At 53.9% G+C, this 20,619-nt stretch overlaps 4 protein-coding genes across 9 annotated transcripts in view; 2 read left to right on the forward strand and 2 right to left on the reverse strand.

Moving 5' to 3' along the window:
* The window catches only part of EFTUD2 (elongation factor Tu GTP binding domain containing 2), a 46,271-nt gene extending 43,678 nt beyond the window's left edge, over positions 1-2,593 (reverse strand). The window contains exon 1 of one of the 2 annotated variants that reach the window (XM_023191391.1): positions 2,293-2,593. The gene's annotated coding sequence lies outside the window, so the exon portion shown is untranslated. The remainder of the gene's footprint in view (positions 1-2,292) is intronic. The other variant, XM_023191394.1, reaches the window with a different exon arrangement.
* Positions 2,594-4,022: 1,429 nt separating this feature from the next.
* CCDC103 (coiled-coil domain containing 103) lies at positions 4,023-5,970 on the forward strand. Of its 4 annotated transcripts, none has more exons than XM_023191386.1 (3): positions 4,023-4,165; positions 4,550-4,682; positions 5,386-5,970. In XM_023191386.1, the coding sequence occupies exons 1-3, from the start codon at positions 4,023-4,025 to the stop codon at positions 5,836-5,838; spliced, it is 729 nt and encodes a 242-aa protein (XP_023047154.1). In that variant the 3' UTR covers positions 5,839-5,970. The 4 variants fall into 4 exon arrangements, with proteins under 4 accessions (XP_023047154.1, XP_023047155.1, XP_023047156.1 ...); XM_023191387.1 differs by having other exon boundaries at positions 4,550-4,686; positions 5,386-5,420; XM_023191388.1 differs by having other exon boundaries at positions 4,550-4,686; positions 5,389-5,420.
* Positions 5,971-6,848: 878 nt separating this feature from the next.
* FAM187A (family with sequence similarity 187 member A) lies at positions 6,849-8,094 on the forward strand. The gene is given in 2 exon segments (XM_023191385.2): positions 6,849-6,887; positions 6,889-8,094. Coding segments are annotated over 2 exon segments (1,245 nt in total).
* Positions 8,095-8,663: 569 nt separating this feature from the next.
* Positions 8,664-19,073, reverse strand: GFAP (glial fibrillary acidic protein). 2 transcript variants are annotated; one of them, XM_026447627.1, is made up of 10 exons: positions 18,553-19,073; positions 17,549-17,609; positions 17,249-17,344; positions 16,615-16,776; positions 14,974-15,099; positions 14,539-14,759; positions 13,927-13,970; positions 13,451-13,570; positions 11,099-11,184; positions 8,664-10,422 (listed from the first exon to the last, which is right to left on the reverse strand). In XM_026447627.1, the coding sequence occupies exons 1-10, from the start codon at positions 19,011-19,013 to the stop codon at positions 10,381-10,383; spliced, it is 1,419 nt and encodes a 472-aa protein (XP_026303412.1). In that variant the 5' UTR covers positions 19,014-19,073; the 3' UTR covers positions 8,664-10,380. The 2 variants fall into 2 exon arrangements, with proteins under 2 accessions (XP_026303412.1, XP_023047151.1); XM_023191383.2 differs by lacking the exon at positions 13,451-13,570 and having other exon boundaries at positions 18,553-19,025.
* Between the last annotated feature and the right edge of the window lie 1,546 nt (positions 19,074-20,619).

Genomic DNA, 20,619 nt, shown 5'->3' on the forward strand with positions numbered 1-20,619 from the left:
CTTAGATTCAAATCCTAATTTTGTCACTAACAACTATGTAATTTCAGGTAAGTTGCTTCATCTCTCCAAACCTGATTCTTATTCCTCAACTGGAAAATGGAATGAATAATCCTCACTGAATAAATGTTTATGAGGATTACAAAAAACACCCTGTGTAAAGAATCTACCAGAGTCCCAGGCTCAATAAACAGCTAGCATTATTTTTTGCCATCCTTGATCATGAGAACCCTGTGTTCCAAGCACCCGCTTCTTCCCTTCACTTCTTTTATGATACTAAATTTAATTTTAAAATAATGCCAAAAAGTGGCAAGAACAGTACAAATAACTTTCTTTTCCCCAAATATTTGACAGTAAGCTGCTGACACAATGCCTCTTCACCTCCTAATATTTTAGGGCAAGAATTGACAAACTCTGACCTGTGGCCAAATCTGGCCCCTCCACCTGTTTTTGCATGGTCCTCCAGCTAAGAACGCGTTTTACTTTTTTATTTTTTTGAGACAGAGTCCCACTCTGTTGCCCAGGCTGGAGTGCAGTGGCACGATCTTGACTCACTGCAACCTCCACCTCACAGGTTCAAGCGATTCTCCTGCCTCAGCCTCCCAAGTAGCTGGGATTACAGGCACCCACCAACTCACCTGGCTAATTTTTGTATTTATTTAGTAGAGATGGGGTTTCACCACGTTGGCCAGGCTAGTTTCGAACTTCTGACCTCAGGTGATTCGCCCGCCTCGGCCTCCCAAAGTGCTGAGATTACAGCTGTGAGCCACCGCACCCAGCTGCATTTTACATTTTCAAATAGTTGAGAAAAAAGTACCAATGCTAACACAGTCAACAGCCAAGACAGCACCTTGCATAAGTAGAAACTGGATAAATGTTAACTGAATGGGATGTTTAATTTTAAGATGCTGATATTTCTTGGATTAGACTGATACCTCCACCTCACTCAATGCCACCTGCTGGGTGCTGAATGTAGAGAGAGAATCGGAGCTGCAAGGACCAATAACTAAATGTAAATTATTATGGAAACTTTCACATGCATACAGATTCTTTTTACTTCCAAAAAGCTATTATCGCATTTATGCTTATCTCATTCTCCCAAGACCCCAGTCAAGGGCTTGAAGAAATTATTTATCTATTTATTTTATATATATTTTTTGAGACAGTTTTGCTCTTGTTGCCCAGGCTGGAGTACAACGGCACGATCTCGGTTCACTGCAACCTCTGCCTCCTGGGTTCAAGAGATTCTCCTGCCTCAGCCTCCCGAGTAGCTGGGACTACAGGCGTGCACCACTACGCCCGACTAATTTTTTTTTGTATTTTTAGTAGAGAGGAGGTTTTACCATTTTGGCCAGGCTGGTCTCCAACTCCTGACCTCGGGTGATCTGCCCGCGTCCGCCTCCCAAAGTGCTAGGATTACAGGCGTGACCCACCGCGCCCAGCCGATTGAAAAAATTTTTATATAAAGCTGTTCATGGAAAAAACCAAGTTCAGTTCTGCCTCAGGGCCATTGCACTTGCCATTCTCTTTGTCCAAAACGCTCTTCCCTTTGATATTTTCACCTTGTCCCTTTATTTCAATCAAGTTTCCACTAAAATGTCACCTGCTCTGTCACTCTAAAAGTCCCCCATACATACTCTCCAATTCCCCACTTTCAGTTTTATTGTTATTCACAAATGTTATACATTTATCACTAGCTGACTTATATCTAGTTGTTTACTGTTCATTTCCCCAACTACAGTTTAAGCAAGGGCTTGTTTTGTTCACTTACAACAATGCCTAGCGTAGACTAAGCCCTCAATAAGTATTTATCGAAATAATGAGTGACTCTAACAAGGTACAGAGAATATATCTGATTTGCCCACAGTTACACAAAACTAGAGCCTCATGGTAACAAACCTCACTGCCGCTTCCCGCTACAATGCAGGTGCTCAAAGGGAACGTCGGAGGGAACTTGGCAGACAACGGCTGAAGGCGGCACAGATGGAAAAGGGAGTGAGCGAGGGGACTGGACAGTTAGAGCAACATTCCTTCCTAGGGATACGATTTTACGGACTGAGGCTATAGAGGCAGCCCCGAAATCGAGGTGTGTGCGTGCGTGCGCGCTTCGAAAGCTTTGGGGAGGCACGCGGAGGAGAGGATCTTCCATTATTTTTTCCGCTCCCGGCCTCAATTTACCCATCCGTAAAGAGAAAGGGGCAGATAGCATATAAGGCCTCTTCCAGATCTGACGCTCTTTAATTTCCTATCCCACCTGGAACAACCATTCCTTGCCGCTGAGCCGCTTCAACTTACCTCCCGCCTGCTCAGCCAAGAGTTCCCAGGCCGCCGCCGGAGAACGCGCTTCCGCCCCACGCCAAAGAAACGTCTGCGCCCGCCTCCAGGAAGGACCCCGCAGACGCCGCTGTCGCCTTTCTGCCCGGGAGGACAACGCTCCGCCTGAGGACCAGTTCCGAGGTATGCCCTCGCGGAGACAGGAACTGGCAAGGCGGAGTAGCGGGTCCCCAAGACGAGTAGCCCAAGACGTGGGCTGCTCCAAAGAGGGTGAGACCTGAGGATGAACGAATCTGATCAGGCGCCTCGGGACTACCCTGAAATGGGGGCCTTCCGGCAGATCACGTGGCCAGGCTGTTAGCACAGTTGCTGGGCAACCACAGCTGTGGGCGTGGTCTGCGCAGGGCTGCCCTCCTGTTGACTTATCAGGGGATAGCCAAAGAAAACAAGGGGACCAAGGCCGGGGCTGCTGGGGTGAAGGTCCGGGAGCCTGAGTAAGGGGACGGAAGGGTTAGTAAATGCCTGGGGAGGGCTGAGAACCGGACACTTGAGTTCGGTTACTGGCCAGCCCAGCCCCTTCTTGGCGTTCAGATTCCCCACGTTGGGGTAGGGTGGCCGTGGAATTGGTTAGGGACCTCCTGCTTCCTTGCGCTAGGGCTGTTGGTGATGACCCCGCCACAAAATCTAACTCAACTCACTAGGAGTTTGCAGTTCAGAGAGGTCCCACAACAAGTAAATGCCAGAGCCACGACTAGAACCCACGTAGAGAATCTCTCTGCAGGTGGCTCACGCCTGTAATCCTAGCACTTTGGGAGGCCGAGGTGCGCGGATCACTTGAGGTCGGGAGTTCGAGACCAGCCTCGCCAACATGATGAAACCCCGTCTCTCCTAAAAATACAAAAATTAGCCGGGCGTGGTGGTGCACGCCTGTAGTCCCTGCTCCTCGGGAGGCTGAGACACGAAAATTGCTTGAACCCCAGAGGCAGAGGTTGCAATGAGCCGAGATCATGTCACTGCACTCCAGCCTGGGCGACAGAGCAAGACCCTGTCTAAACAAGAGAAAAGAATATCTCTGTAGAAATCAGTCAGCCTCAGATATGCAGAAGCTACAGAAGTACAGTGGTAGAACTAAAGACATTGCCCAGGTACCTAGGGACCTCTGTTCCAGCCCTGGGCTGGACAGAGGGATTTGGGGATAGGGTCATTGAGCTCCTTCCTCTGCCCCTTCGGCTTGATTTCCGGCTCAGTCATTGCGTGTGGTTTGGGTGAAAGTCTCCTTCCTCACTAAAGACATTCAATGAAGAATGAAACTTTATCCCTGAGCTCAAAGGTACCTAACAAGAGTTCTGCTTTTGTCTGAGGTCCCCTGTTGAAACAACTTGCTGTAGAACAATCCTATGGGAGAAGAGTGAAGAAACTGAATTCTGAGATCCAAATGCCTCCTCGACTGAAGCACCAAAATTAAAAGTATTTTTAGAGGCACAGAGCAAAATTAAGACAGAACTCCAAATTGAAAGTTAGGACTCTGTATTCTATTTTCAGGGACTAGTCTTGTGTAAGTCCTCACTGTGAAATTCAACTTGTCTGTATAAAATAGAAAACCAGATTTTTGTAACACCTCCCAGTGTGAGTGACAATGTCCAGAGTGCTTTGGGGTCATTTGTGTTCTGGCGAATAATCCAATAACCCTCTTTCCCCTGATATTGACCGTCCACTGACGTGTATTCCCTTTGCCTTCCTGGGCACAGGCCATGGAAAGGAATGACATCATCGACTTCAAGGCTTTGGAGAAAGAGCTGCAGGCTGCACTCACTGCTGATGAGAAGTACAAACGGGAGAATGCTGCCAAGTTACGGGCAGTGGAACAGAGAGTGGCTTCCTATGAGGAGTTCAGGTTGGCTCACTGCCGTTTTTCTCAGGCCCTCCTGTTATGGTGGACTATAGTAGTTAACCCTGAAATCAAACCATTCTGGGCTTCAGTCCTGGCCCCACCCTCTACTATTTGATCTTATGCAATTTCCTTAACCTGTCTGAGTCTCAATTATTTATCTGTAAAACAGTAACTGTTATAATTAAATGAGTTCTTGCGCGTAAGACTGAGCAAGGGTCTGACACATGTGAAGTGTTTGAAAGCAGTCAGCTATCGCTGTGGTTATTGTTATTATTATGGCCATATTGGTCTGTAACAGGTTCATCCTATACCATGCAAAGTCTGTCTGCCTCACGCCCACAGACACAGTATTAAGTCCATTGCCTAATTTCTATCCTTTGCCCACAGGGGTATTGTCCTTGCATCACATCTGAAGCCACTGGAGCGGAAGGACAAGATGGGAGGAAAGAGAACTGTGCCCTGGAACTGTCACACTATTCAGGGAAGGACCTTCCAGGATGTGGCCACTGAAATCTCCCCGGTAGGTGAGGCCCTGCCTCTTTAGTCCAGCAGGATTCTCTGCCCTAAAGCTTCAATCCTGTTTTTTCGTTTCATTTTGTTTTGTTTTAACCACACATACACCGTCTTTATTTGTCATGTTAAACCTACAGATAGGTTTCTGCCTCCAATCCCAGAAAGAAAAACAAACAGCAGATGGTGAAGCTGAGTTGAACTGAGCAGAACGAGTCAGAAAGTTGGGCTAGGAAGCTCCACTTCCCTTAGACCTTTGACTTTCATTCTCAGATCAGATTTGGGTTGCTCTGCCTCTGGGTTGTATGGTGTCTAGTGTAATGATCCTGTGGCAGTGTTGAGAGAGAGACCCCGACATTCAGATCCTTGAGTTCCTTTCTCTCTTCCTGAGATTTCCAATCAACCCATCCATATGACTTACAGTTAACCCCAACTTACTCTTGAAGGCCAGAGCTATGTCTCTATTCTTGAATAGGAAAATTCCAGTATAAATGAGAATCTCAAATCATGGTGTGGATTCCTTGGGGGCCCTCCCTGTCTCATCCCCAGCTTCCTCATCTGAAAATGAGGCCCCCAAGGACCACAGCCTTCCCAGTGCTCAGAGAGTAGTAGGATGAAGGGAGTAAGATGAAGACCGACAGGTTCTCCTCACTGTCACTGTTGCAGAGCAACTGGAAGAGCTCCTGACTCCCTTTCCTTCCTTTGTGATTCAGGAGAAAACCCCCGTCCAGCCAGAGACCTCTGCTGACTTCTACCGTGATTGGCGACGACACTTGCTAAGTGGGCCAGAGCGCTACCAGACTCTACTGCAGCTTGGGGGTCCAAAGCTGGGCCGCCTCTTCCAGACAGATGTGGGGTTTGGACTTCTCGGGGAGCTGCTGGTGGCACTGGCTGATCACGTGGGGCCGGCTGACCGGGCAGCGGTGCTGGGGATCCTACGCAGCCTGGCGAGCACTGGGCGCTTCACACTGAACCTGAGCCTGCTGAGCCAGGCAGAGAGAGAGAGCTGCAAGGGCTTGTTTCAGAAGCTGAAAGCCATGGGCGTCCCCAGATCCATGAAGGAGGGGCTCAGCTGGGAGGAGCAGGGTCTGGAGGAGCAGTCTGGTGGGCTCCAGGAGGAGGAGAGGCTCCTGCAGGAGCTGCTGGAGCTGTACCAGGTTGACTGATGCGACAAGCTACTCTCAGAGGTCCCGGTGGTCACTGGAGCCAGTTTTTTGGTTGTTGTCTTGGGGGTTCTGCAGGACCGTAATAAGAAACCCACACTTAGTTCTCTACTCAACTTGGAATTTTCAGAGCAAAAATAGGAATCAAGTCTTCCCCATTTCTCCAGTCCCTCAGTGTCTCGCTCTTTTGAACTGTGTGTATCCATGGGACAGTCAAGAACTCAGGAAGTTGAAAGCAGTTTTTTTCCCACTCTTAGAGTCTGCCAAGCCTCTAGCCCACTGGCCTTGAGAGATGAGTGTGTGCCCAACCAAATGCTGGCTATACCAGTTACAGCCTCCACTCAGAAAAAGAAAAAAGCAAAATCTTTATGGTAAACAAACACTGATCTCCACAGCTCTTAACAAGAATGTTTATAGACCCAAACCAATGAATGGACATGTAATCAACAAATGATCAAATGCTACCTCATTTGAGGGGTTGAATTTTCCCCTAGAGACTCAGTTCTTGTGCACGTTGGGCCTGGGAAAGTCCCAAGCCATCAGCTCAGGTCCAGCCAGCCTCCTGAATGGCCAGATATGCAGGAGAGCGGGTTTCCTCCATTTCCCGGATTGATGAAAGGGAAGACTTTTCCACCAGCCTGGCAGGGCAGGGCCTGGCGCACTGAGGTAGAGACTTCCCTGCCTGAGCACCTCGGCCCGCCCTTCTCATTCCGGTTTCCTTTGACCCGTTCTTGGGTGAGTGCCAATGTTCTAGAAAGGGGAGTGAAGGCCAGGTTCTAGAATGGCTTTCCCCCCAAGATCGGGTCTGGAATGTTAGAAGGGCATCTTGTACATCCACTGGGCATAAATTGCCTTGCATTTGGCAACTTCCTCTGCAGGTGGTTGCTGCTTTTCCTGGCTGCATAATCCTTTCCTCATCCAGAGGCCTCGGCTCATCAGTGCTTTCTAGGAGCCCCATGAGCCTTTAATGCCTTGGTTTTACCCTGCCCCTCTGACCCCTCACTCCTTCAGGCATGCGCCTGGCCCTCACCACTGTGCTCCTGTGGGCATGGGGGGGGTCTCCAGGCCTTTGAAATTGTAGAGAAGGAAAACATTTTTCAGAAGACCCCCTGCCCTGCTTTCCTGATGTTTGAAAATGCAGCCTACTTGGCCGACATGAGCTTTGAGCTTCCCTGTCACTGCAAACCCGAAGAGGTGCCAGCTGTAGTCTGGTTCTACCAAAAGCACCTAGGTAGCAGCCACACCAAAGTGCTGACGGACTTCGATGGGCGGGTGCTGACGGAGGCAGCCCAGGTACGTGTGGGCAGCGACATGCTGACCCGCTTCAGCATCCGCATGTTCAGCCTGTTGGTTTTCAGGGCTCAGCCTGAGGACTCGGGCCTGTACTTCTGTGGCACCCGCAAGGGGGACTACTTTTACGCCTACGACGTGGACATCCAGAACAGTGAGGGAATGGTGGCCACCTTCCAGGACGAGGGCCAGGAGCCCTTTGCAGATGAATACTATGGGCACCTCCATGTCTTCACCACCTTCTGGGAATGGACCCCCTGTGACCGCTGCGGGGTGCGTGGGGAGCAGTGGCGCATCGGCCTCTGCTACCTGCAGAGCCCAGACCTCTCCCCACGCTACCTCAAGGCGGTGCCCGATGTGGTGTCCTGTGGTTCAAGGGCTGTGCCAAGGAAGCTACAGACCAAGGCCAGGCACCACACCCCTGAGCTGCTGGTTCGGAGCTGCGTAGTACCCTGTGAGAAGACGAAGACCATCCGGGAGGGTGTGCTGGCCATCATTAACTATGTGTCCAAAGTGGGCAGCCGGCCCTGGGTGCCCCAGGTGTCCATTCAGTTCCACCAGCAGAGGCTGGGCCATGGACTCATCATCTCCTGTCCCGGGGCCCGGCCAGAGCATGCGGTGGCCTGGGACAAAGACCGCCAGCACCTCTACCGCACACAGTACCTGAAGGGTGTCAACAGGTCCATGAGGGTGTTCATTGACCACGGCAACCAGCTCCACATCCGCTTCACCCAGCTGGATGACCGGGGCATCTACTATTGCTGGAGGCAGGGTGTGCGAGTTGCTGGCTTCCGGCTGGGCGTGACATCTCGTGGGCGCTACCCAGCCTCGTTGTCGGATCCCGAGACTCGCTCGGCCGTGGAGCTCACCCTGATAGGCTACCTGTTCATCACGGCAGTCTTCGTCACCATTCACCTCTGTCGTTGCTGCTGTTACTTATTTCAGTGTTGTCCCAACTTCTACCCCTAGGATCTCTCTTTGCCCAGCTCTGACGACCAGTTGTCCTTCAATGTGTTTGTTAAATGATACCAGATGTCTCTGGGTGGGTACCCGGGGTGGGACGTGTGGTAGGAACATGTGGACAAATCTGTTAGTTATAGCCTGCTCCCCGTTGTCATGGGCAGGTCTGGGGCCTGATCTGAGAAGTGGAGGGGCTTGAGGCTGGTGGGAGATTGGGGACTGAGGTCAGGATGGAAGTAGTTAGGGTACATGTGTTTCCTGACTTCACACTTAGGTCAGAGAAGGAAGGTGTGAACTCACATTTATCCAGTGGTAAACACTGATCAGTGTTGAATCGTGTTTGAGCTGCTTTACTTTCTTGCCTCTGAGGATTGTGCTGGTTGAGTTGCAGGTAGCAGGGAAAGGAAGGAAGAAGAGAGTGGAGGGAGCTGGTGTGTGTCCTCTTTGGCTGCGGGTGGGATTTGGTGAGGGCATGGGCTCCAGAGATGATCAGTAATAAGAAGTGAGTTGGTCTTGTCAAAGGCTACACTTGGCCCCAGTCCCACCCTCTCATAAACAGATCCGAGTCCACTCTGGGGAAGGGCGCAGCATGTGTCTTTATTTTTCCTCAGCGACTAAAGGCAGCAGCAGTGCCCTGAAGATTAGCAGCAGCAGCAGCAGCAGGCGGCAGGAAGGAGTGGAGGGAAAGGACACCAAGTCTTGGGGAGAGGGGAAGGACCCTTCTTCAGTCTTAGAGGGGAGAGGAGAACCCTGAAGTGGGCCCTCCCAGTCCCATTTCTGGGCACAGATCCCACCAGTCTGCTTACCGGTCTGCCCAGTTAAAAAGCAGAGTGGGTGTACTAGGGTGGCCATGTCAGCCCTGAGCACCCGGCCTCCAGGCTGCAGGAATATGAGCCAGTGTCTTCATTTTGCTCGTGCCTGTTTTACAAATTGTAAAATATGGCGCTACCTAAAATACTGGGTACATTTTGTGTGTGAGTAAGAAGGGACTGCAAGAGGCCCTTGGCTTAGGGAAAAGCAGCCGCTCACTATGGGGTGGAGAGGGTCAGACATGTGGCAGTGGCTTACGGGGGTCAAGAAGCAGCAGTCCCAGGGGCTCACAGGCTGGGGTGGCCTGGGATGACACAGCAAGGAGGAGGCCTTTAGAACTGGGACAAAGTCATGCCCTGCCCCCATGGATACATCCCCTTTCTCTCCTGTTTCAGCATCTTCAAGAGGATAAGTCACTTCCTTAATTCCCACAACCCAGAGGCCAAGTGCAACTGGTCACCCACAACCCCTACTTGGATGCCTAGCGCGGTCCCAATTGCCTCCTCCACCATCTCTACCAGCGTCCCTTCCAGTCTGCACGGGGCAGTCCTCCTGGGCTTGACCTCTCTGTACCCACCACTGGGGACCAGGCAGCCCCCCTGTATCCCTCCCAGCACCCCATCCCTCTCCACGTACATGACGGATCCCCCAAGTGCTGAGAATCAAGCCCCCACCTGCCCACAGCATGCCCACAGACAGGGCCCCTGGATGGCAGCTCAGGTGGACTGAGACACTTGAGTCATCGCTCAGGAGGTCCCTCTGGGATCTGGGCAGGTGACTGCCCCATGTGGCAGGACGTCCCCACCCATCTTAGACTGATCAGGGTCAGTCTAGAAGAACAACCCTCTGAGCTGGGCATGGTGGCTCGAGCCTGTAATCCCAGCTACACAGGAGGCTGAGGTGGGAAGACTGCTTGAGCCCAGGAGTTCAAGGTCAGCCTGGGCAGCATAGGAGACCTCGCCTCATAAAAACCAAAAAACAAAACAAGCCTCTGGCCAAGGATACCTTGTCTGTGGGGCCTTCCCTTTCCTGTCTGAGTCTCAGTTTTCCTCCAGCAGCCTGAGGAAACTCAGAGGCACAGTTCCCAGATACCCTGAGAGAACCTCCAGCTCTGGCAACAGTTTCCATAACAACAGGTATCAGGGATGTGGAGGGCGATGTAGTAGGTCCTCCCCACCCTCCTCCCCTTCTCTCCTTCCTCCTCATTCTAACCCAAGCTGCTGGCCATGCCCCTCCAGACTGCCCCTTGGGGGTGAGTTTCTTGTTAGTTGGAGTTGCTGGGTGCTGGGTGGGTGCCGTCTGGCAGGCCTAATACTGACGGAGCCTAGGGCAGCAAGCTGGCCTAGGGATAGAAGAGGGAGGGGAGCAGCTGGGGTGGCGGGGAGCTCAGGTCTGGGGAAATGCACCAGCAGAGGTGGAGCAACTATCCTGCTTCTGCTTGGGCTCCTCATGAGATGGGACAGAGGCCACCAGCTGGGTCCTGCCTCACATCACATCCTTGTGCTCTTGCTTGGACTCCTTAATGACCTGCAGGGGACAGGGAACATGCACAGTGCAACAGTTAGGAGTTCACGCAGACCCCAGGTCCACCACCATGAAGCTGTGTAACCTTGGGCAGGTCCCCCGCTTCCCAGGTCTTTCTTTTCTTGATAGTAACCACAGCTGCCTTGCATGGTGGTCAGAGCGGGTGGTGAGATAACACTGGGAAAGCATTTAGCATCGTGCCTGGCACGTGGTAAGCTGCTGCAGTAAGATGAGTTCCCACTGTGGTTGAAGTGGCCTGGGGGATACGCCAAATCCCCTCTTCCCATTCCCCTGGTAGTTTCCTTTTACCAAGCTGCAAATGGAAAGCCGTCCCCATCTCCAACTGTCTCTGCTAGAGTTGGAAGTGAAAGCTGCTAACTTTAATTCTCTTTTTATCCCCGGCAAGCCAGGCCCCCGAGTTTGAGGGTGAGAAAGAGACAGTGTGTGTTAGGACCCAATCTAGTGGCTTTGGTACCAAGGCTCCCCTTAGAACAGCCTATGGAGGGACTGAGGAAACAGAATTACATTCAGCTTCCTTGCTCTCCTCCAGAATTCCTTGGGGGGCTCCTGGGAGTTACTGGGGACCTTCTATGTGCCAGTCCCAGGCTTTCCTCCACGGCCTGGCCTTGAGAATCCCTGGGGCCAGCCAGAGCCTGACTGGGCCTGAATCCCTCCGTACCTCTCCATCCCGCATCTCCACGGTCTTCACCACAATGTTCCTCTTGAGGTGGCCTTCTGACACAGACTTGGTGTCCAGGCTGGTTTCTGCAGATGTGAGGAGAGGAGGCCTCTCATGGACTTTCAGGGCATGAGTCATCCTCTCCCACGCCCGGCTTCCCCATCGCACCCTGCCATCATGAGTATGAGAACCTATGCAACTGGGCAGAGAGAGCCTAGGCTCTTCCAAATGAGCTGGAGAGCCCCCAAATCCCAATAGTGCTGCTGCCCAAGTTCTAGCTGCTCTGTCCAGTTAGAGTCCTAGCTGCTCTGTCTTCTGGCCTGGCTTCATTTCAGCCCCTCTGCAAGCCCTGGCCTGGCACCTGGGTTTCTGAAAATCCAGCATGGCATCGAGGAAGGACACGCAGGCTTTGAAATCAGGAGACCAGGCACGGTGCGGTGGCTCACGCCTGTAATGCCAGCACTTTGGGAGGTCAAGATGGATGGATCACCTGAGGCCAGGAGTTTGAGACCACCCTGGCCAACATGGTGAAACCTCTACTAAAAATACAAAAAATAGGCCAGGCATGGTAGCTCACACCTATTATCCCAGCACTTTGGGAAACCTAGGCAGGTGGATCGCCTGAGGTCAGGAGTTTGAGACCAGCCTGATCAATATGGTGAAACCCCGTCTCTACTAAAAATACAAAAATTAGTCGGGTATAGTGACGGGTGCCTGTAGTCCCAGCTACTCAGGAGGCTGACACAGGAGAATCACTTGAACCTGGGAGGTGGAGGTTGCAGTGAGCTGAGATCACACCACTGCACTCCAGTCTGAGCAACAGAGTAAGACTCTGTTTCAAAAAAGAAAAGAAAAGAAAAAAGAAAGAAAGAAAGAAAGAAAAAGTAGCCAGGTGTGGTGGCTCACACCTATAATCCCCACTACTCGGGAGACTGAGGACCAAGAATTGCTTGAACCTGGGAGGTGGAGGTTGCAGTGAGCCGAGATTGCACTACTGCACTCCAGCCTGGGTGACAGAGGGATGCTCTGTGGAAGGAAGGAAGGGGAGGGGAGGGGAGGGAAGAGATCAGAAGACCAGAGCTCAAGAAGTCCCAACTTGGCCAGGCGCGGTGGCTTAAGCCTGTAATCCCAGCACTTTGGGAGGCCGAGACGGTGGATCACAAGGTCAGGAGATTGAGACCATCCTGGATAACACGGTGAAACCCCGTCTCTACTAAAAAATACAAAAAACTAGCCGGGCGAGGTGGCGGGCGCCTGTAGTCCCAGCTACTCGGGAGGCTGAGGCAGGAGAATGGCGTAAACCCAGGAGGCGGAGCTTGCAGTGAGCCGAGATCCGGCCACTGCACTCCAGCCTGGGTGACAGAGCGAGACTCCATCTCAAAAAAAAAAAAATAAAGAAGTCCCAGCTCAGCCACCAACCAGCCACATGACTCTGGGCAAGTTAATTGACCTCTCCCAGCCTCAGGTTCCTCATCTGTAAAATAAGGATGATGGGGCCTACTTCTGTAGGTGGGAAAGAGGAGACAATTAACTAAAATAAAGGCTGTTAAACATGTGGCACATATTAGTGCTCAATACACATAGGTCCCTTTCCTGTCCCCTTTCCTCTTTCCTACTTCTCTCTGCCACTTATCTGTACCTTAGTGACCTGTGACTATCTAGGATTTGGCAGTATTACCTCTACTACTCAGCCTGGTTAACGTTTCCGATGCTAAATTAAGCCCTGGGACATGCATATCTAGTGGTCCTAAATATTCTAGCCTAGAAGAAGAGGAATTTTGTTCTTTAGCTAAGAATCATTTGAGGGCCACATGCAAGTAAAAAGTAATTTAGCTCTTCCCCCCACCTCAGAGAGAAAAATATAACATGTCACATTCACTAATATTTAACATTAAGAGCAGGGAACATAAAACTTTATTCACTGCACAAGCAGCGGTCCGGAGAGAAAAATCCTCTGGACTGAGTCAGCACTGAGCTGAGCCATGGAGCCTCAGGGATGAAAGAATAAAGCAGACAGCCTGGCCCCCAGGCACAGCGAGACCCAAGGGGCCCTCCCAGTGACGGGAAGAGGTGAGACAGAGGCTGCTGCTTGCTCAGAGGCCCCGGAGCAGCTCAGCTGCGCACCCAAGGACTCACCACCTTTACCACTAACCAGCTCTGCCAGTTTAATGTAAGTTACTCTGTACCACGTCCTGGCCTGGGCCCTGTGGTTCCTGGGAAAATGATGCAGTCCAGGCCCTTTAGGGGAACCCTGGGAGGAGGGAGCTCAGTAGGATTAGGAGGATGAGGTGCGTTAGGCTCACTCCCTGTCAAGCTGGGCAAAGCGCCGTGTCTGAGAGGCAGGCAGCTAACCGCGAGCTGGCGGTGCTCCATTTACAATCTGGTGAGCCTGTATTGGTATAACTCGTATTGTGAGGCTTTTGAGATGTCTTGTGACCTTGTGATTTTCCCCGTCTTTGGTGCTTTTGCCCCCTGTAGTGACAAGCAGTTAAAAAAACAAAAACAGAAAACACTCAGAAGGGCAGTGCTTGCTCAGGGATCTGCAGACAGGGCAGATGTGGAGATCTCACCCAGTTCTGCTGTGGAATGAGGTGCAGGGAGGGGAAGAGGGACCCAGGGCCTAGCAGGACAGGGGCAGCGGCAAGTCTCGCCTAGAAGTACCCTGGGATGATAGGCTCCGGCTAGGAGCGCTGCGGCGTCATGAAGACCGCCAGGGAGAGCGTGGATCCCTTTGCCCTGGTCCTCAGTCCCAGTCCGGAGCAACCTACAGGCCCTGGAGGAGGGGGCAGGACTCCAGTGCCCTTCCCACGAGACCCTGCTCTACTGACCTCGGATCTGCAGGTTGGAGAAGGTCTGCACAGGAATGGTGATCCTGAAAGAAAGCAGAGGGAATGGGCTGCCCAGGCTGCCTGGGACACCCCTAGGCTGGGTCTTGGTCCAGGGCCATCATAACAACTTAAACACCCTTTTCCTTGCCAGGAAAGTCTAACTCCATCTCCTAGCTTTCCCCAGCAGCCAACATGATATCTGGAATTCCAAAAGTCTGCAAGAGGCTTGAGTGTTATCTGGGAGGGGCGCCATCTATCTGAAGGAAGATGGAAGAGGGAGGAGAAAGTGGTGAAAAACGTTCCAAGGAGGCAGAAGAGATGGGTGAGGTGCGGAGTCTAATCTTGGCTGGGAGGGCGGGGAGTAAGCCTCTTAGTTTGGAGGGTGACCCAAGTCCTTGGCCTTGAGGCCTATTCAATATTGGTCGAATCCATCCATCCATTCATTCATCAAACATCTAGTGACTGCCTGCTGTGTGTGAGGCAGGCACTGTGCTGGGCATTGAGGTAGGGTCTGGACACAAGGCTGAAAAAGACTCAGTCCATGAAGGGGGCAAGGGGAGCTCTACGGAGAGGCCACAGGGAGACGTCCCCAGAGCTGTGATCAGGGCTCACCGGTTCTCCTCGCCCTCCAGCAGCTTCCTGTAGGTGGCGATCTCGATGTCCAGGGCCAGCTTGACGTTGAGCAGCTCCTGGTACTCCTGCAAGTGGCGGGCCATCTCGTCCTTGAGGCTCTGCCCCTCTTCCTCCAGCCGCGCCAGCGCCTCTTGGTAACTGGCCGCTTCCCGCGCGTGGCGCTCCTCCTGCTCGCGCATCTGCCTCTCCAGGGACTCGTTCTGTGGGATGGAGCTGGCCAGTCCCGCCGAGCCCCGACCCGACTTGGCGAGGCTTCGAGGCCCCGCCCCCGGCCCCAGGCCCCTCCTCTAGCCCGAGGGTAACGTTCGGGCCCCGCCCTCGACCCAGGTCCTCGCCCCGGTCCTTCTCCCCTGGCATCTCCTAGGGTGGCCGTCGCCGCTCCGCCTGTCCCCGTCCTGCCCTGGCCACGCTCACCGTGCCTCGCAGAGACTCCAGGTCGCAGGTCAAGGACTGCAACTGGCGCCGGTAGTCGTTGGCCTCGTGCTTGGCCTGGCGGAGCAGCTCCGCGTTGCGGGCAGCAGCGTCTGTCAGGTCTGCAAACTAGATGGGGAGAGGGGCCATAGACTGAGGGCGGCCTCGGGCCGCGGGGCTGCGGGTGGGAGACACATATAGGGCACTGTGTGGGCCCATGGGCAGGCACAGGCTCTGGAAGATCAGGGAGGTGACCAGCACGCCAGTCAACCCCAGGACGTTGGCCCTGGCTGGGACTTTTCCCAACAACTGTGACCCATGGATGCGGGCAAGGTAGCGGCTGCCAGACCTCAGCACCTAGCACAACATCTGGTCAGCAAGCGAATGAATGAATAGTGCCACAGAATCCAGAACCTTCCACACTGACAGCTGTATCTGTGGACTGAACGCTGTCGTCTGCCACAGTGGACAGTGGGTTTTGGCGAGCGAAGCCCTGGGTGTTTTTTTTTTTTTTTGAGACAGAGTCTCACTCTTGTAGTCCAGGTTGGAGTGCAGTGGCACAATTTCGGGTCACTGCAACCTCTGTCTCCCAGGTTCAAGCAGTTCTTCTGCCCCAGCCTCCCAAGTAGCTGGGATTACACAGGTGCATGCCTCCATGTCCGGCTAATTTTGTGTTTTTAGTAGAGACAGGGTTTCGCCATATCAGCCAGGCTAGTCTTGAACTGCTGACCTCAGGTGATCCGCCTGCCTCAGCCTCCCAAAGTGCTGGGATTACAGGTGTGAACCACCATGCCTGGCCTCACCCTGGGTTCTAATAGCCCTTTCTCCCCCGCCTGCAGGGAGGTCCTCCCAGCCCCATTGGGCCTTCACCCTGCTCAGACGCCAGTGGCTTCTACTACTTACACTCCTCAGCTAGGTACACTGGCTAGGCCAGCGTCTTCGGGCTCTGCTTCTCTGTGCTTTTCTGACTCCAGGCTCTGTTCTCCACCAGAAATGGCCCTCCCTTCTTCTCTTTCTGTCCACAGCCTGCCTGTCCTGCCTAGCCCAAATGCCCCACCTACAGCATCTTTCCTGGCTCCCACACTACATATAAGTGGTGTTCTCTACGGGCACTATGTGGTGTTCTCTACGGGCACTATGTTTGGGTGCACGTCAACATCACACCTTCCAGCTCAGACACCTCTCTGTGTTCTGGGGGGTGCCTGGCATGCGGTAGAGGCTCAGTAACCCAAAACAGACTGGCAGAGGCATGGAATGCAGGCTCCCAAGTGAGATGGGCTAGGGTTGGAAATCCAACTCTACCACTTAGGAGCTGTGTGACTTTGAGCAAATTAGTTAACCTCTCTGGACTTCAGCTCTCTCGTCTGTCAAAGAACAGCACCTACTTCATGGTAGGGTGATGCATGAAAGCACAGAGCTTAGCACAGAACAGTATCAGCTACTACTAATAATAGCAATAGTAGCAGTAATAATAAAAGCACTAGTGCCTGTGTGGCCCTGGGCAAGTCATCTCACTTCTCTGGTGAAGGTCAGTCACCTGGAGAGGGTATTCTCCCAGCTTCTTCCACCCTCCTTCCCCCATTCTCTTGTATGGAGCAAGAAGGGCTGCCTGGAGGAGGCAGGCTGGCCCACAGGCAGGGCTACCTTGGAACGGTACCACTCCTCAGCTTCATGCATGTTGCTGGACGCCATTGCCTCATACTGCGTGCGGATCTCTTTCAGGGCTGCGGTGAGGTCTGGCTTGGCCACGTCCAGCTCCACATGGACCTGCTGTCGGGCCAGCTGCTCCTGGAGTTCCCGAACCTCCTGGCCAGGGTGAGAGAAGGGGTACCAGGCCTCAGGGTACAGGCCACAGCTGCGGTTCCTCACAGCATCGTGTCTCCTTCTTCCTGCCCCTCGGCCAGGGGTTAGAATGTTCTCTCATCTCTTTCTGTCTCCCTTACTGCCTTTCTCTCTGTCTTTCATTTCCTGTCTCTACCTGCCAATCTTTGTTTCTCTCCTCTCTCTGAGTGTCTCTCTCAGAGACTGCAAGGGGCTTGAGTGTTATCTGGGAGGGGCGCATGTCTATCTGAAGGAAGATGGAAGAGGAAGGGCAAAGTGGTGACAAAAGTTCCAAGGAGGCAGAAGCGATGGGGGAGGTGAGGAGTCCAATCTTGACTGGGAGGGTGGGGAGTAAGCCTGTTAAGCCTTGGACACAGGATAGCCTCTCTGTCTCTGTCTCCCCCTCTCTCAGTTGCAGTCTCTGTGTTGAGCTTTTCTTCCTCTGCCCTGGCCTCACCTCCTCGTGGATCTTCCTCAAGAACCGGATCTCCTCCTCCAGCGACTCAATCTTCCTCTCCAGATCCAGACGGGCCAGGGTGGCTTCATCTGCTTCCTGGAGTGGCAGGAGGGGTGAGGAGTAGAGGGCCACTCGGACCCCAGGCTCCTCCTCCCCATTCCTCAGCCTTGCCTTACCCCTCCTTCTGGGTCAGTGGGGAGCAGCACATTGCTGTGGAGGGCTGAGCTTGGGGGCTGTGTTTGGGTGAGTGGCCATCAACCCTTTCCTCCCTCCCCTGCCCCTCCCCTCCACCTCCCTGACCTGTCTATAGGCAGCCAGGTTGTTCTCGGCTTCCAGCCTCAGGTTGGTTTCATCCTGGAGCCTGGAGTGGGGGGACACATTCCTGGGTCCAGGCTCTTCTGAGGACACTTGGCTACCCGCCTCAATCTCCCTGGAGGCAGCTGTCACAGAGACCACCCCCAGCCAGGACCAGTAGAGCAGCAGGAGGAGTAAGGGTTGGGGGGCCTTAGACAGAGGCCTTGTCTGGAGGATGAGCAGATGTGGGCTTTTGCCTTAACTCATTACTAAGGTGCCTTATCAGGGTTGGTGCACCTGCTTCTCCTCACACAGGCGCATCCACCAGCGTACACACACTGCTGCACACACGCACACACACATCCTCCTGCACTTGAAGGCACACACGCATGTCCTGTCAGCTCAGTGAAGCGCCATGCCCCTGGGGATTCCTCTGATCCCAGGTAACCACCTTTTGAAATGAATTTTATTATGAGCTCCGCTTCACAGCTGTGCAAGTCAAAGTGACTTGACGGGGGTCACAAGCTGGTGGCAGGGAGTCACCTGTGCTCTGCACCCAGGCCTGCCTGCTCTTTCCCTCACTTCCTTCACCCCAGAATCCAATCTCCCTCATGGACACCAACCTTCTCTGCTTCCAACTCCTCCTTTGTATGGACCCAGGCTCACAATAGGTGAGCTCGCTGCCCACAGTCACAAAGCCCAGCCATGAATGAAACGCAAGGGCCCAGCTGCTGGGGACCCAGCCGCTCCTGCACTGCTTTCCCCAGTGGGGAGGTGCTGAGGGGACCCTGGCTCCCTGGCAGAAGGCATGTGGGAATCAGATCCCTGGGGTCCTGGGCCTGTTTCTGGTCCCTGCCATCACGTTGGGGGGCAAGGATAGTGCCCCATCAAGAGGTAGGGAGACCCAGGGAGCAGGGAGGCTCAGCCCTTGCTGAGACTTCTCGGGCACTCTCTCTCGGGGATTCAGCCCCCTCTGCTCACAAGGCCCCCTTTCCCCATCCCCTCCTCACTTCTGCCTCACGGTGCCCAGGTCCTGTGCCAGATTGTCCCTCTCGACCTCCAGCCGGGCACTGTTGGCGGTGAGTTGATCGAGCCGCAGTCGCAGCTCTCGCAGCTCAGCCTGGTAGACGTCGGCCAGCTTGGTGGGCTCCTTGGCCCGCAGCTGATTTAGCTCCGCAGCCAGCGCCTTGTTCTGCTGTTCCAGGAAGCGAACCTTCTCGATGTAGCTGGCGAAGCGGTCATTGAGCTCCATCATCTCTGCCCGCTCACTGGCCCGGGTCTCCTTGAAGCCAGCATTGAGTGCTCCGGCCAGGGAGAAGTCCACCCGGGTCGGGAGTGGAGGGGGCATTCGAGCCAGGGAGAGGCGGGTGCCAGGACCCAGACGGCGGCCAGGAGCCAGGCCCCCCACCATCATTTCCCCCGAGGAGACGTAGGAGCGGCGAGCAGCGGAGGTGATGCGTCTCCTCTCCATCCTACCCTGGCTCTGCTCGCTCCTGGGATGCGAGGGCTTTATGAAGGAGTGGGCTGGACTGGCGATGCCCGGCTGCCCCTGGCAACGCCCCCTGGCATAGCCTGAGGGGGTGGGGTTGGGCTGCTGCCCAGCTATGGGGAGAGCTCCCCTCACCCCATTGAGGTAACTGTGCCCAGAGGCAGAGCTTCCTGGGCACGCCAACTCCTGCATGAGGCAGGTGGTGCCTGGAGCCAGACCATGGGTCTGGGGCCCTGACCACTGAAGTAAGAGGACCCTCTCTCTAGGAAAGTGGGTCAAGAAGGGGTTGGTTGGACCATGATGAATACTTACAATCATTATGCATCAATTAAAAAGGAAGGAAAGGGCTGGGTGGGGTGGCTCATGCTTGTAATCCAAGCGCTTTGGGAGGCTGAGGCTGAAGGATTGCTTGAGCCCAGTAGGTTGAGGCTGCAGTGAGCTGTGTTTGCGCCACTCCAGCCTGGGCAACAGAGAGAGACCCTGTCTCAAGAGGAAAAAAAAAAAAGGAAGGAAGGGCTGTACAGATGACCTCTGACCTGCTTTCCAACTGTTTGATTTAATAACCCAGGCCTTCTCTCACTCAGCTGTAAGTACCTGCAAGGTGCTGGGAATTTGGCGAAGAATGAACCTGTTCAGTACCCTCAAGGGGTGCCTATATTATCATTTCCTACTAGTCCCCATTCCCGGGACTCCTGGTGTCCTCCCCTCGAACACAGATGTCCCATATTCCTGCTCTCTGCCCATTCATTCCCTGGAGTTCTGGGGCTGGGGGCTGGGACTGGACACCAGCCCTTTGTCTAAGCATCAATCATGGCCTGTATGTGGCAGTGAAGGTCTTTATAGGGCAAGAGGGGGCTGGCACTCTCTTGCCCTATCAGGACTTTAGCCCCTGGGTCTGTCCCTCCGGGTCACTCCTTCCTTGCCTGGCCTCCCTGTGCCTCTCTCCCAGAGCCCAGGCCTTGACAGCTCCACAAAGCAGTTACGCATGAGCTGGCTGTGCTGGCTTGAGTCTTTATCCTTCCGTCTCCCACTGGAGATTTATTTCCTCGAGTTCCCACACATCAGCCTGGGGAGATGGGAAGGACCTCTGGGGATGGATGGGTTTGGAAATGCAGGAGCCACTGAGCCCAACTGGGAGCCTGAGACCTGGGCCCTGTTGTCCCTGGAGACTTCAGGTCCATCTACGCCCTCCACTCTGGTCCCACAGGGTCAGAACCCTGCCCAGTCCCCTCACCCATTTGTGTACTTGGACTTCTGGGAAGCAGACAGCTCTCCTCTTCCCGCCTGCCACCCACTGTCCACGCCTGGGCCTCCCCGATCCCCTTTCCCGGGCACTTGCTGAATAGAGCCTTGTTCTCCACCGCCAGTGGCGCCACACAGCAAGGGCAGCCCCTAGGGGGCTGTGCTGCTTTTATCCCAAGATGTCAGGCTGTCAGGCTGGGGTGCAATGCAAGCCCCCTGCTCAATGGGCTTCTCGGAAGGCATTTGAGGGGGACTGGGGTGCGGCGGGAAGCAGGCAGTGTGCCCACCCCTGACCATTGTGTCTGTGCCAAGGTGAGTCATTCACTGGGCATGAAGAGGAGGCCCT

Source organism: Piliocolobus tephrosceles, chromosome 16, assembly GCF_002776525.5.
Source record: "Piliocolobus tephrosceles isolate RC106 chromosome 16, ASM277652v3, whole genome shotgun sequence".
NCBI classification, from domain to species: domain Eukaryota; kingdom Metazoa; phylum Chordata; class Mammalia; order Primates; family Cercopithecidae; genus Piliocolobus; species Piliocolobus tephrosceles.

Bases quoted from the DNA above. Each gene is read 5' to 3' on its own strand.
- CCDC103 (XM_023191386.1), top strand. From the start codon at position 4,023: ATGGAAAGGAATGACATCATCGACTTCAAGGCTTTGGAGAAAGAGCTG. The intron at 4,166-4,549 runs GTTGGCTCACTG...CTTTGCCCACAG, and splicing joins GCTTCCTATGAGGAGTTCAG to GGGTATTGTCCTTGCATCAC. The intron at 4,683-5,385 runs GTAGGTGAGGCC...TTTGTGATTCAG, and splicing joins TGGCCACTGAAATCTCCCCG to GAGAAAACCCCCGTCCAGCC.
- GFAP (XM_026447627.1), bottom strand. From the start codon at position 19,013: ATGGAGAGGAGACGCATCACCTCCGCTGCTCGCCGCTCCTACGTCTCC. The intron at 16,777-17,248 runs GTGAGGCCAGGG...CACCCTGGCCAG, and splicing joins TGAGGAAGATCCACGAGGAG to GAGGTTCGGGAACTCCAGGA. The intron at 11,185-13,450 runs GTTAGCTGCCTG...TCACATCTGCAG, and splicing joins TGGAGCACCGCCAGCTCGCG to AAACCAGCCTGGACACCAAG.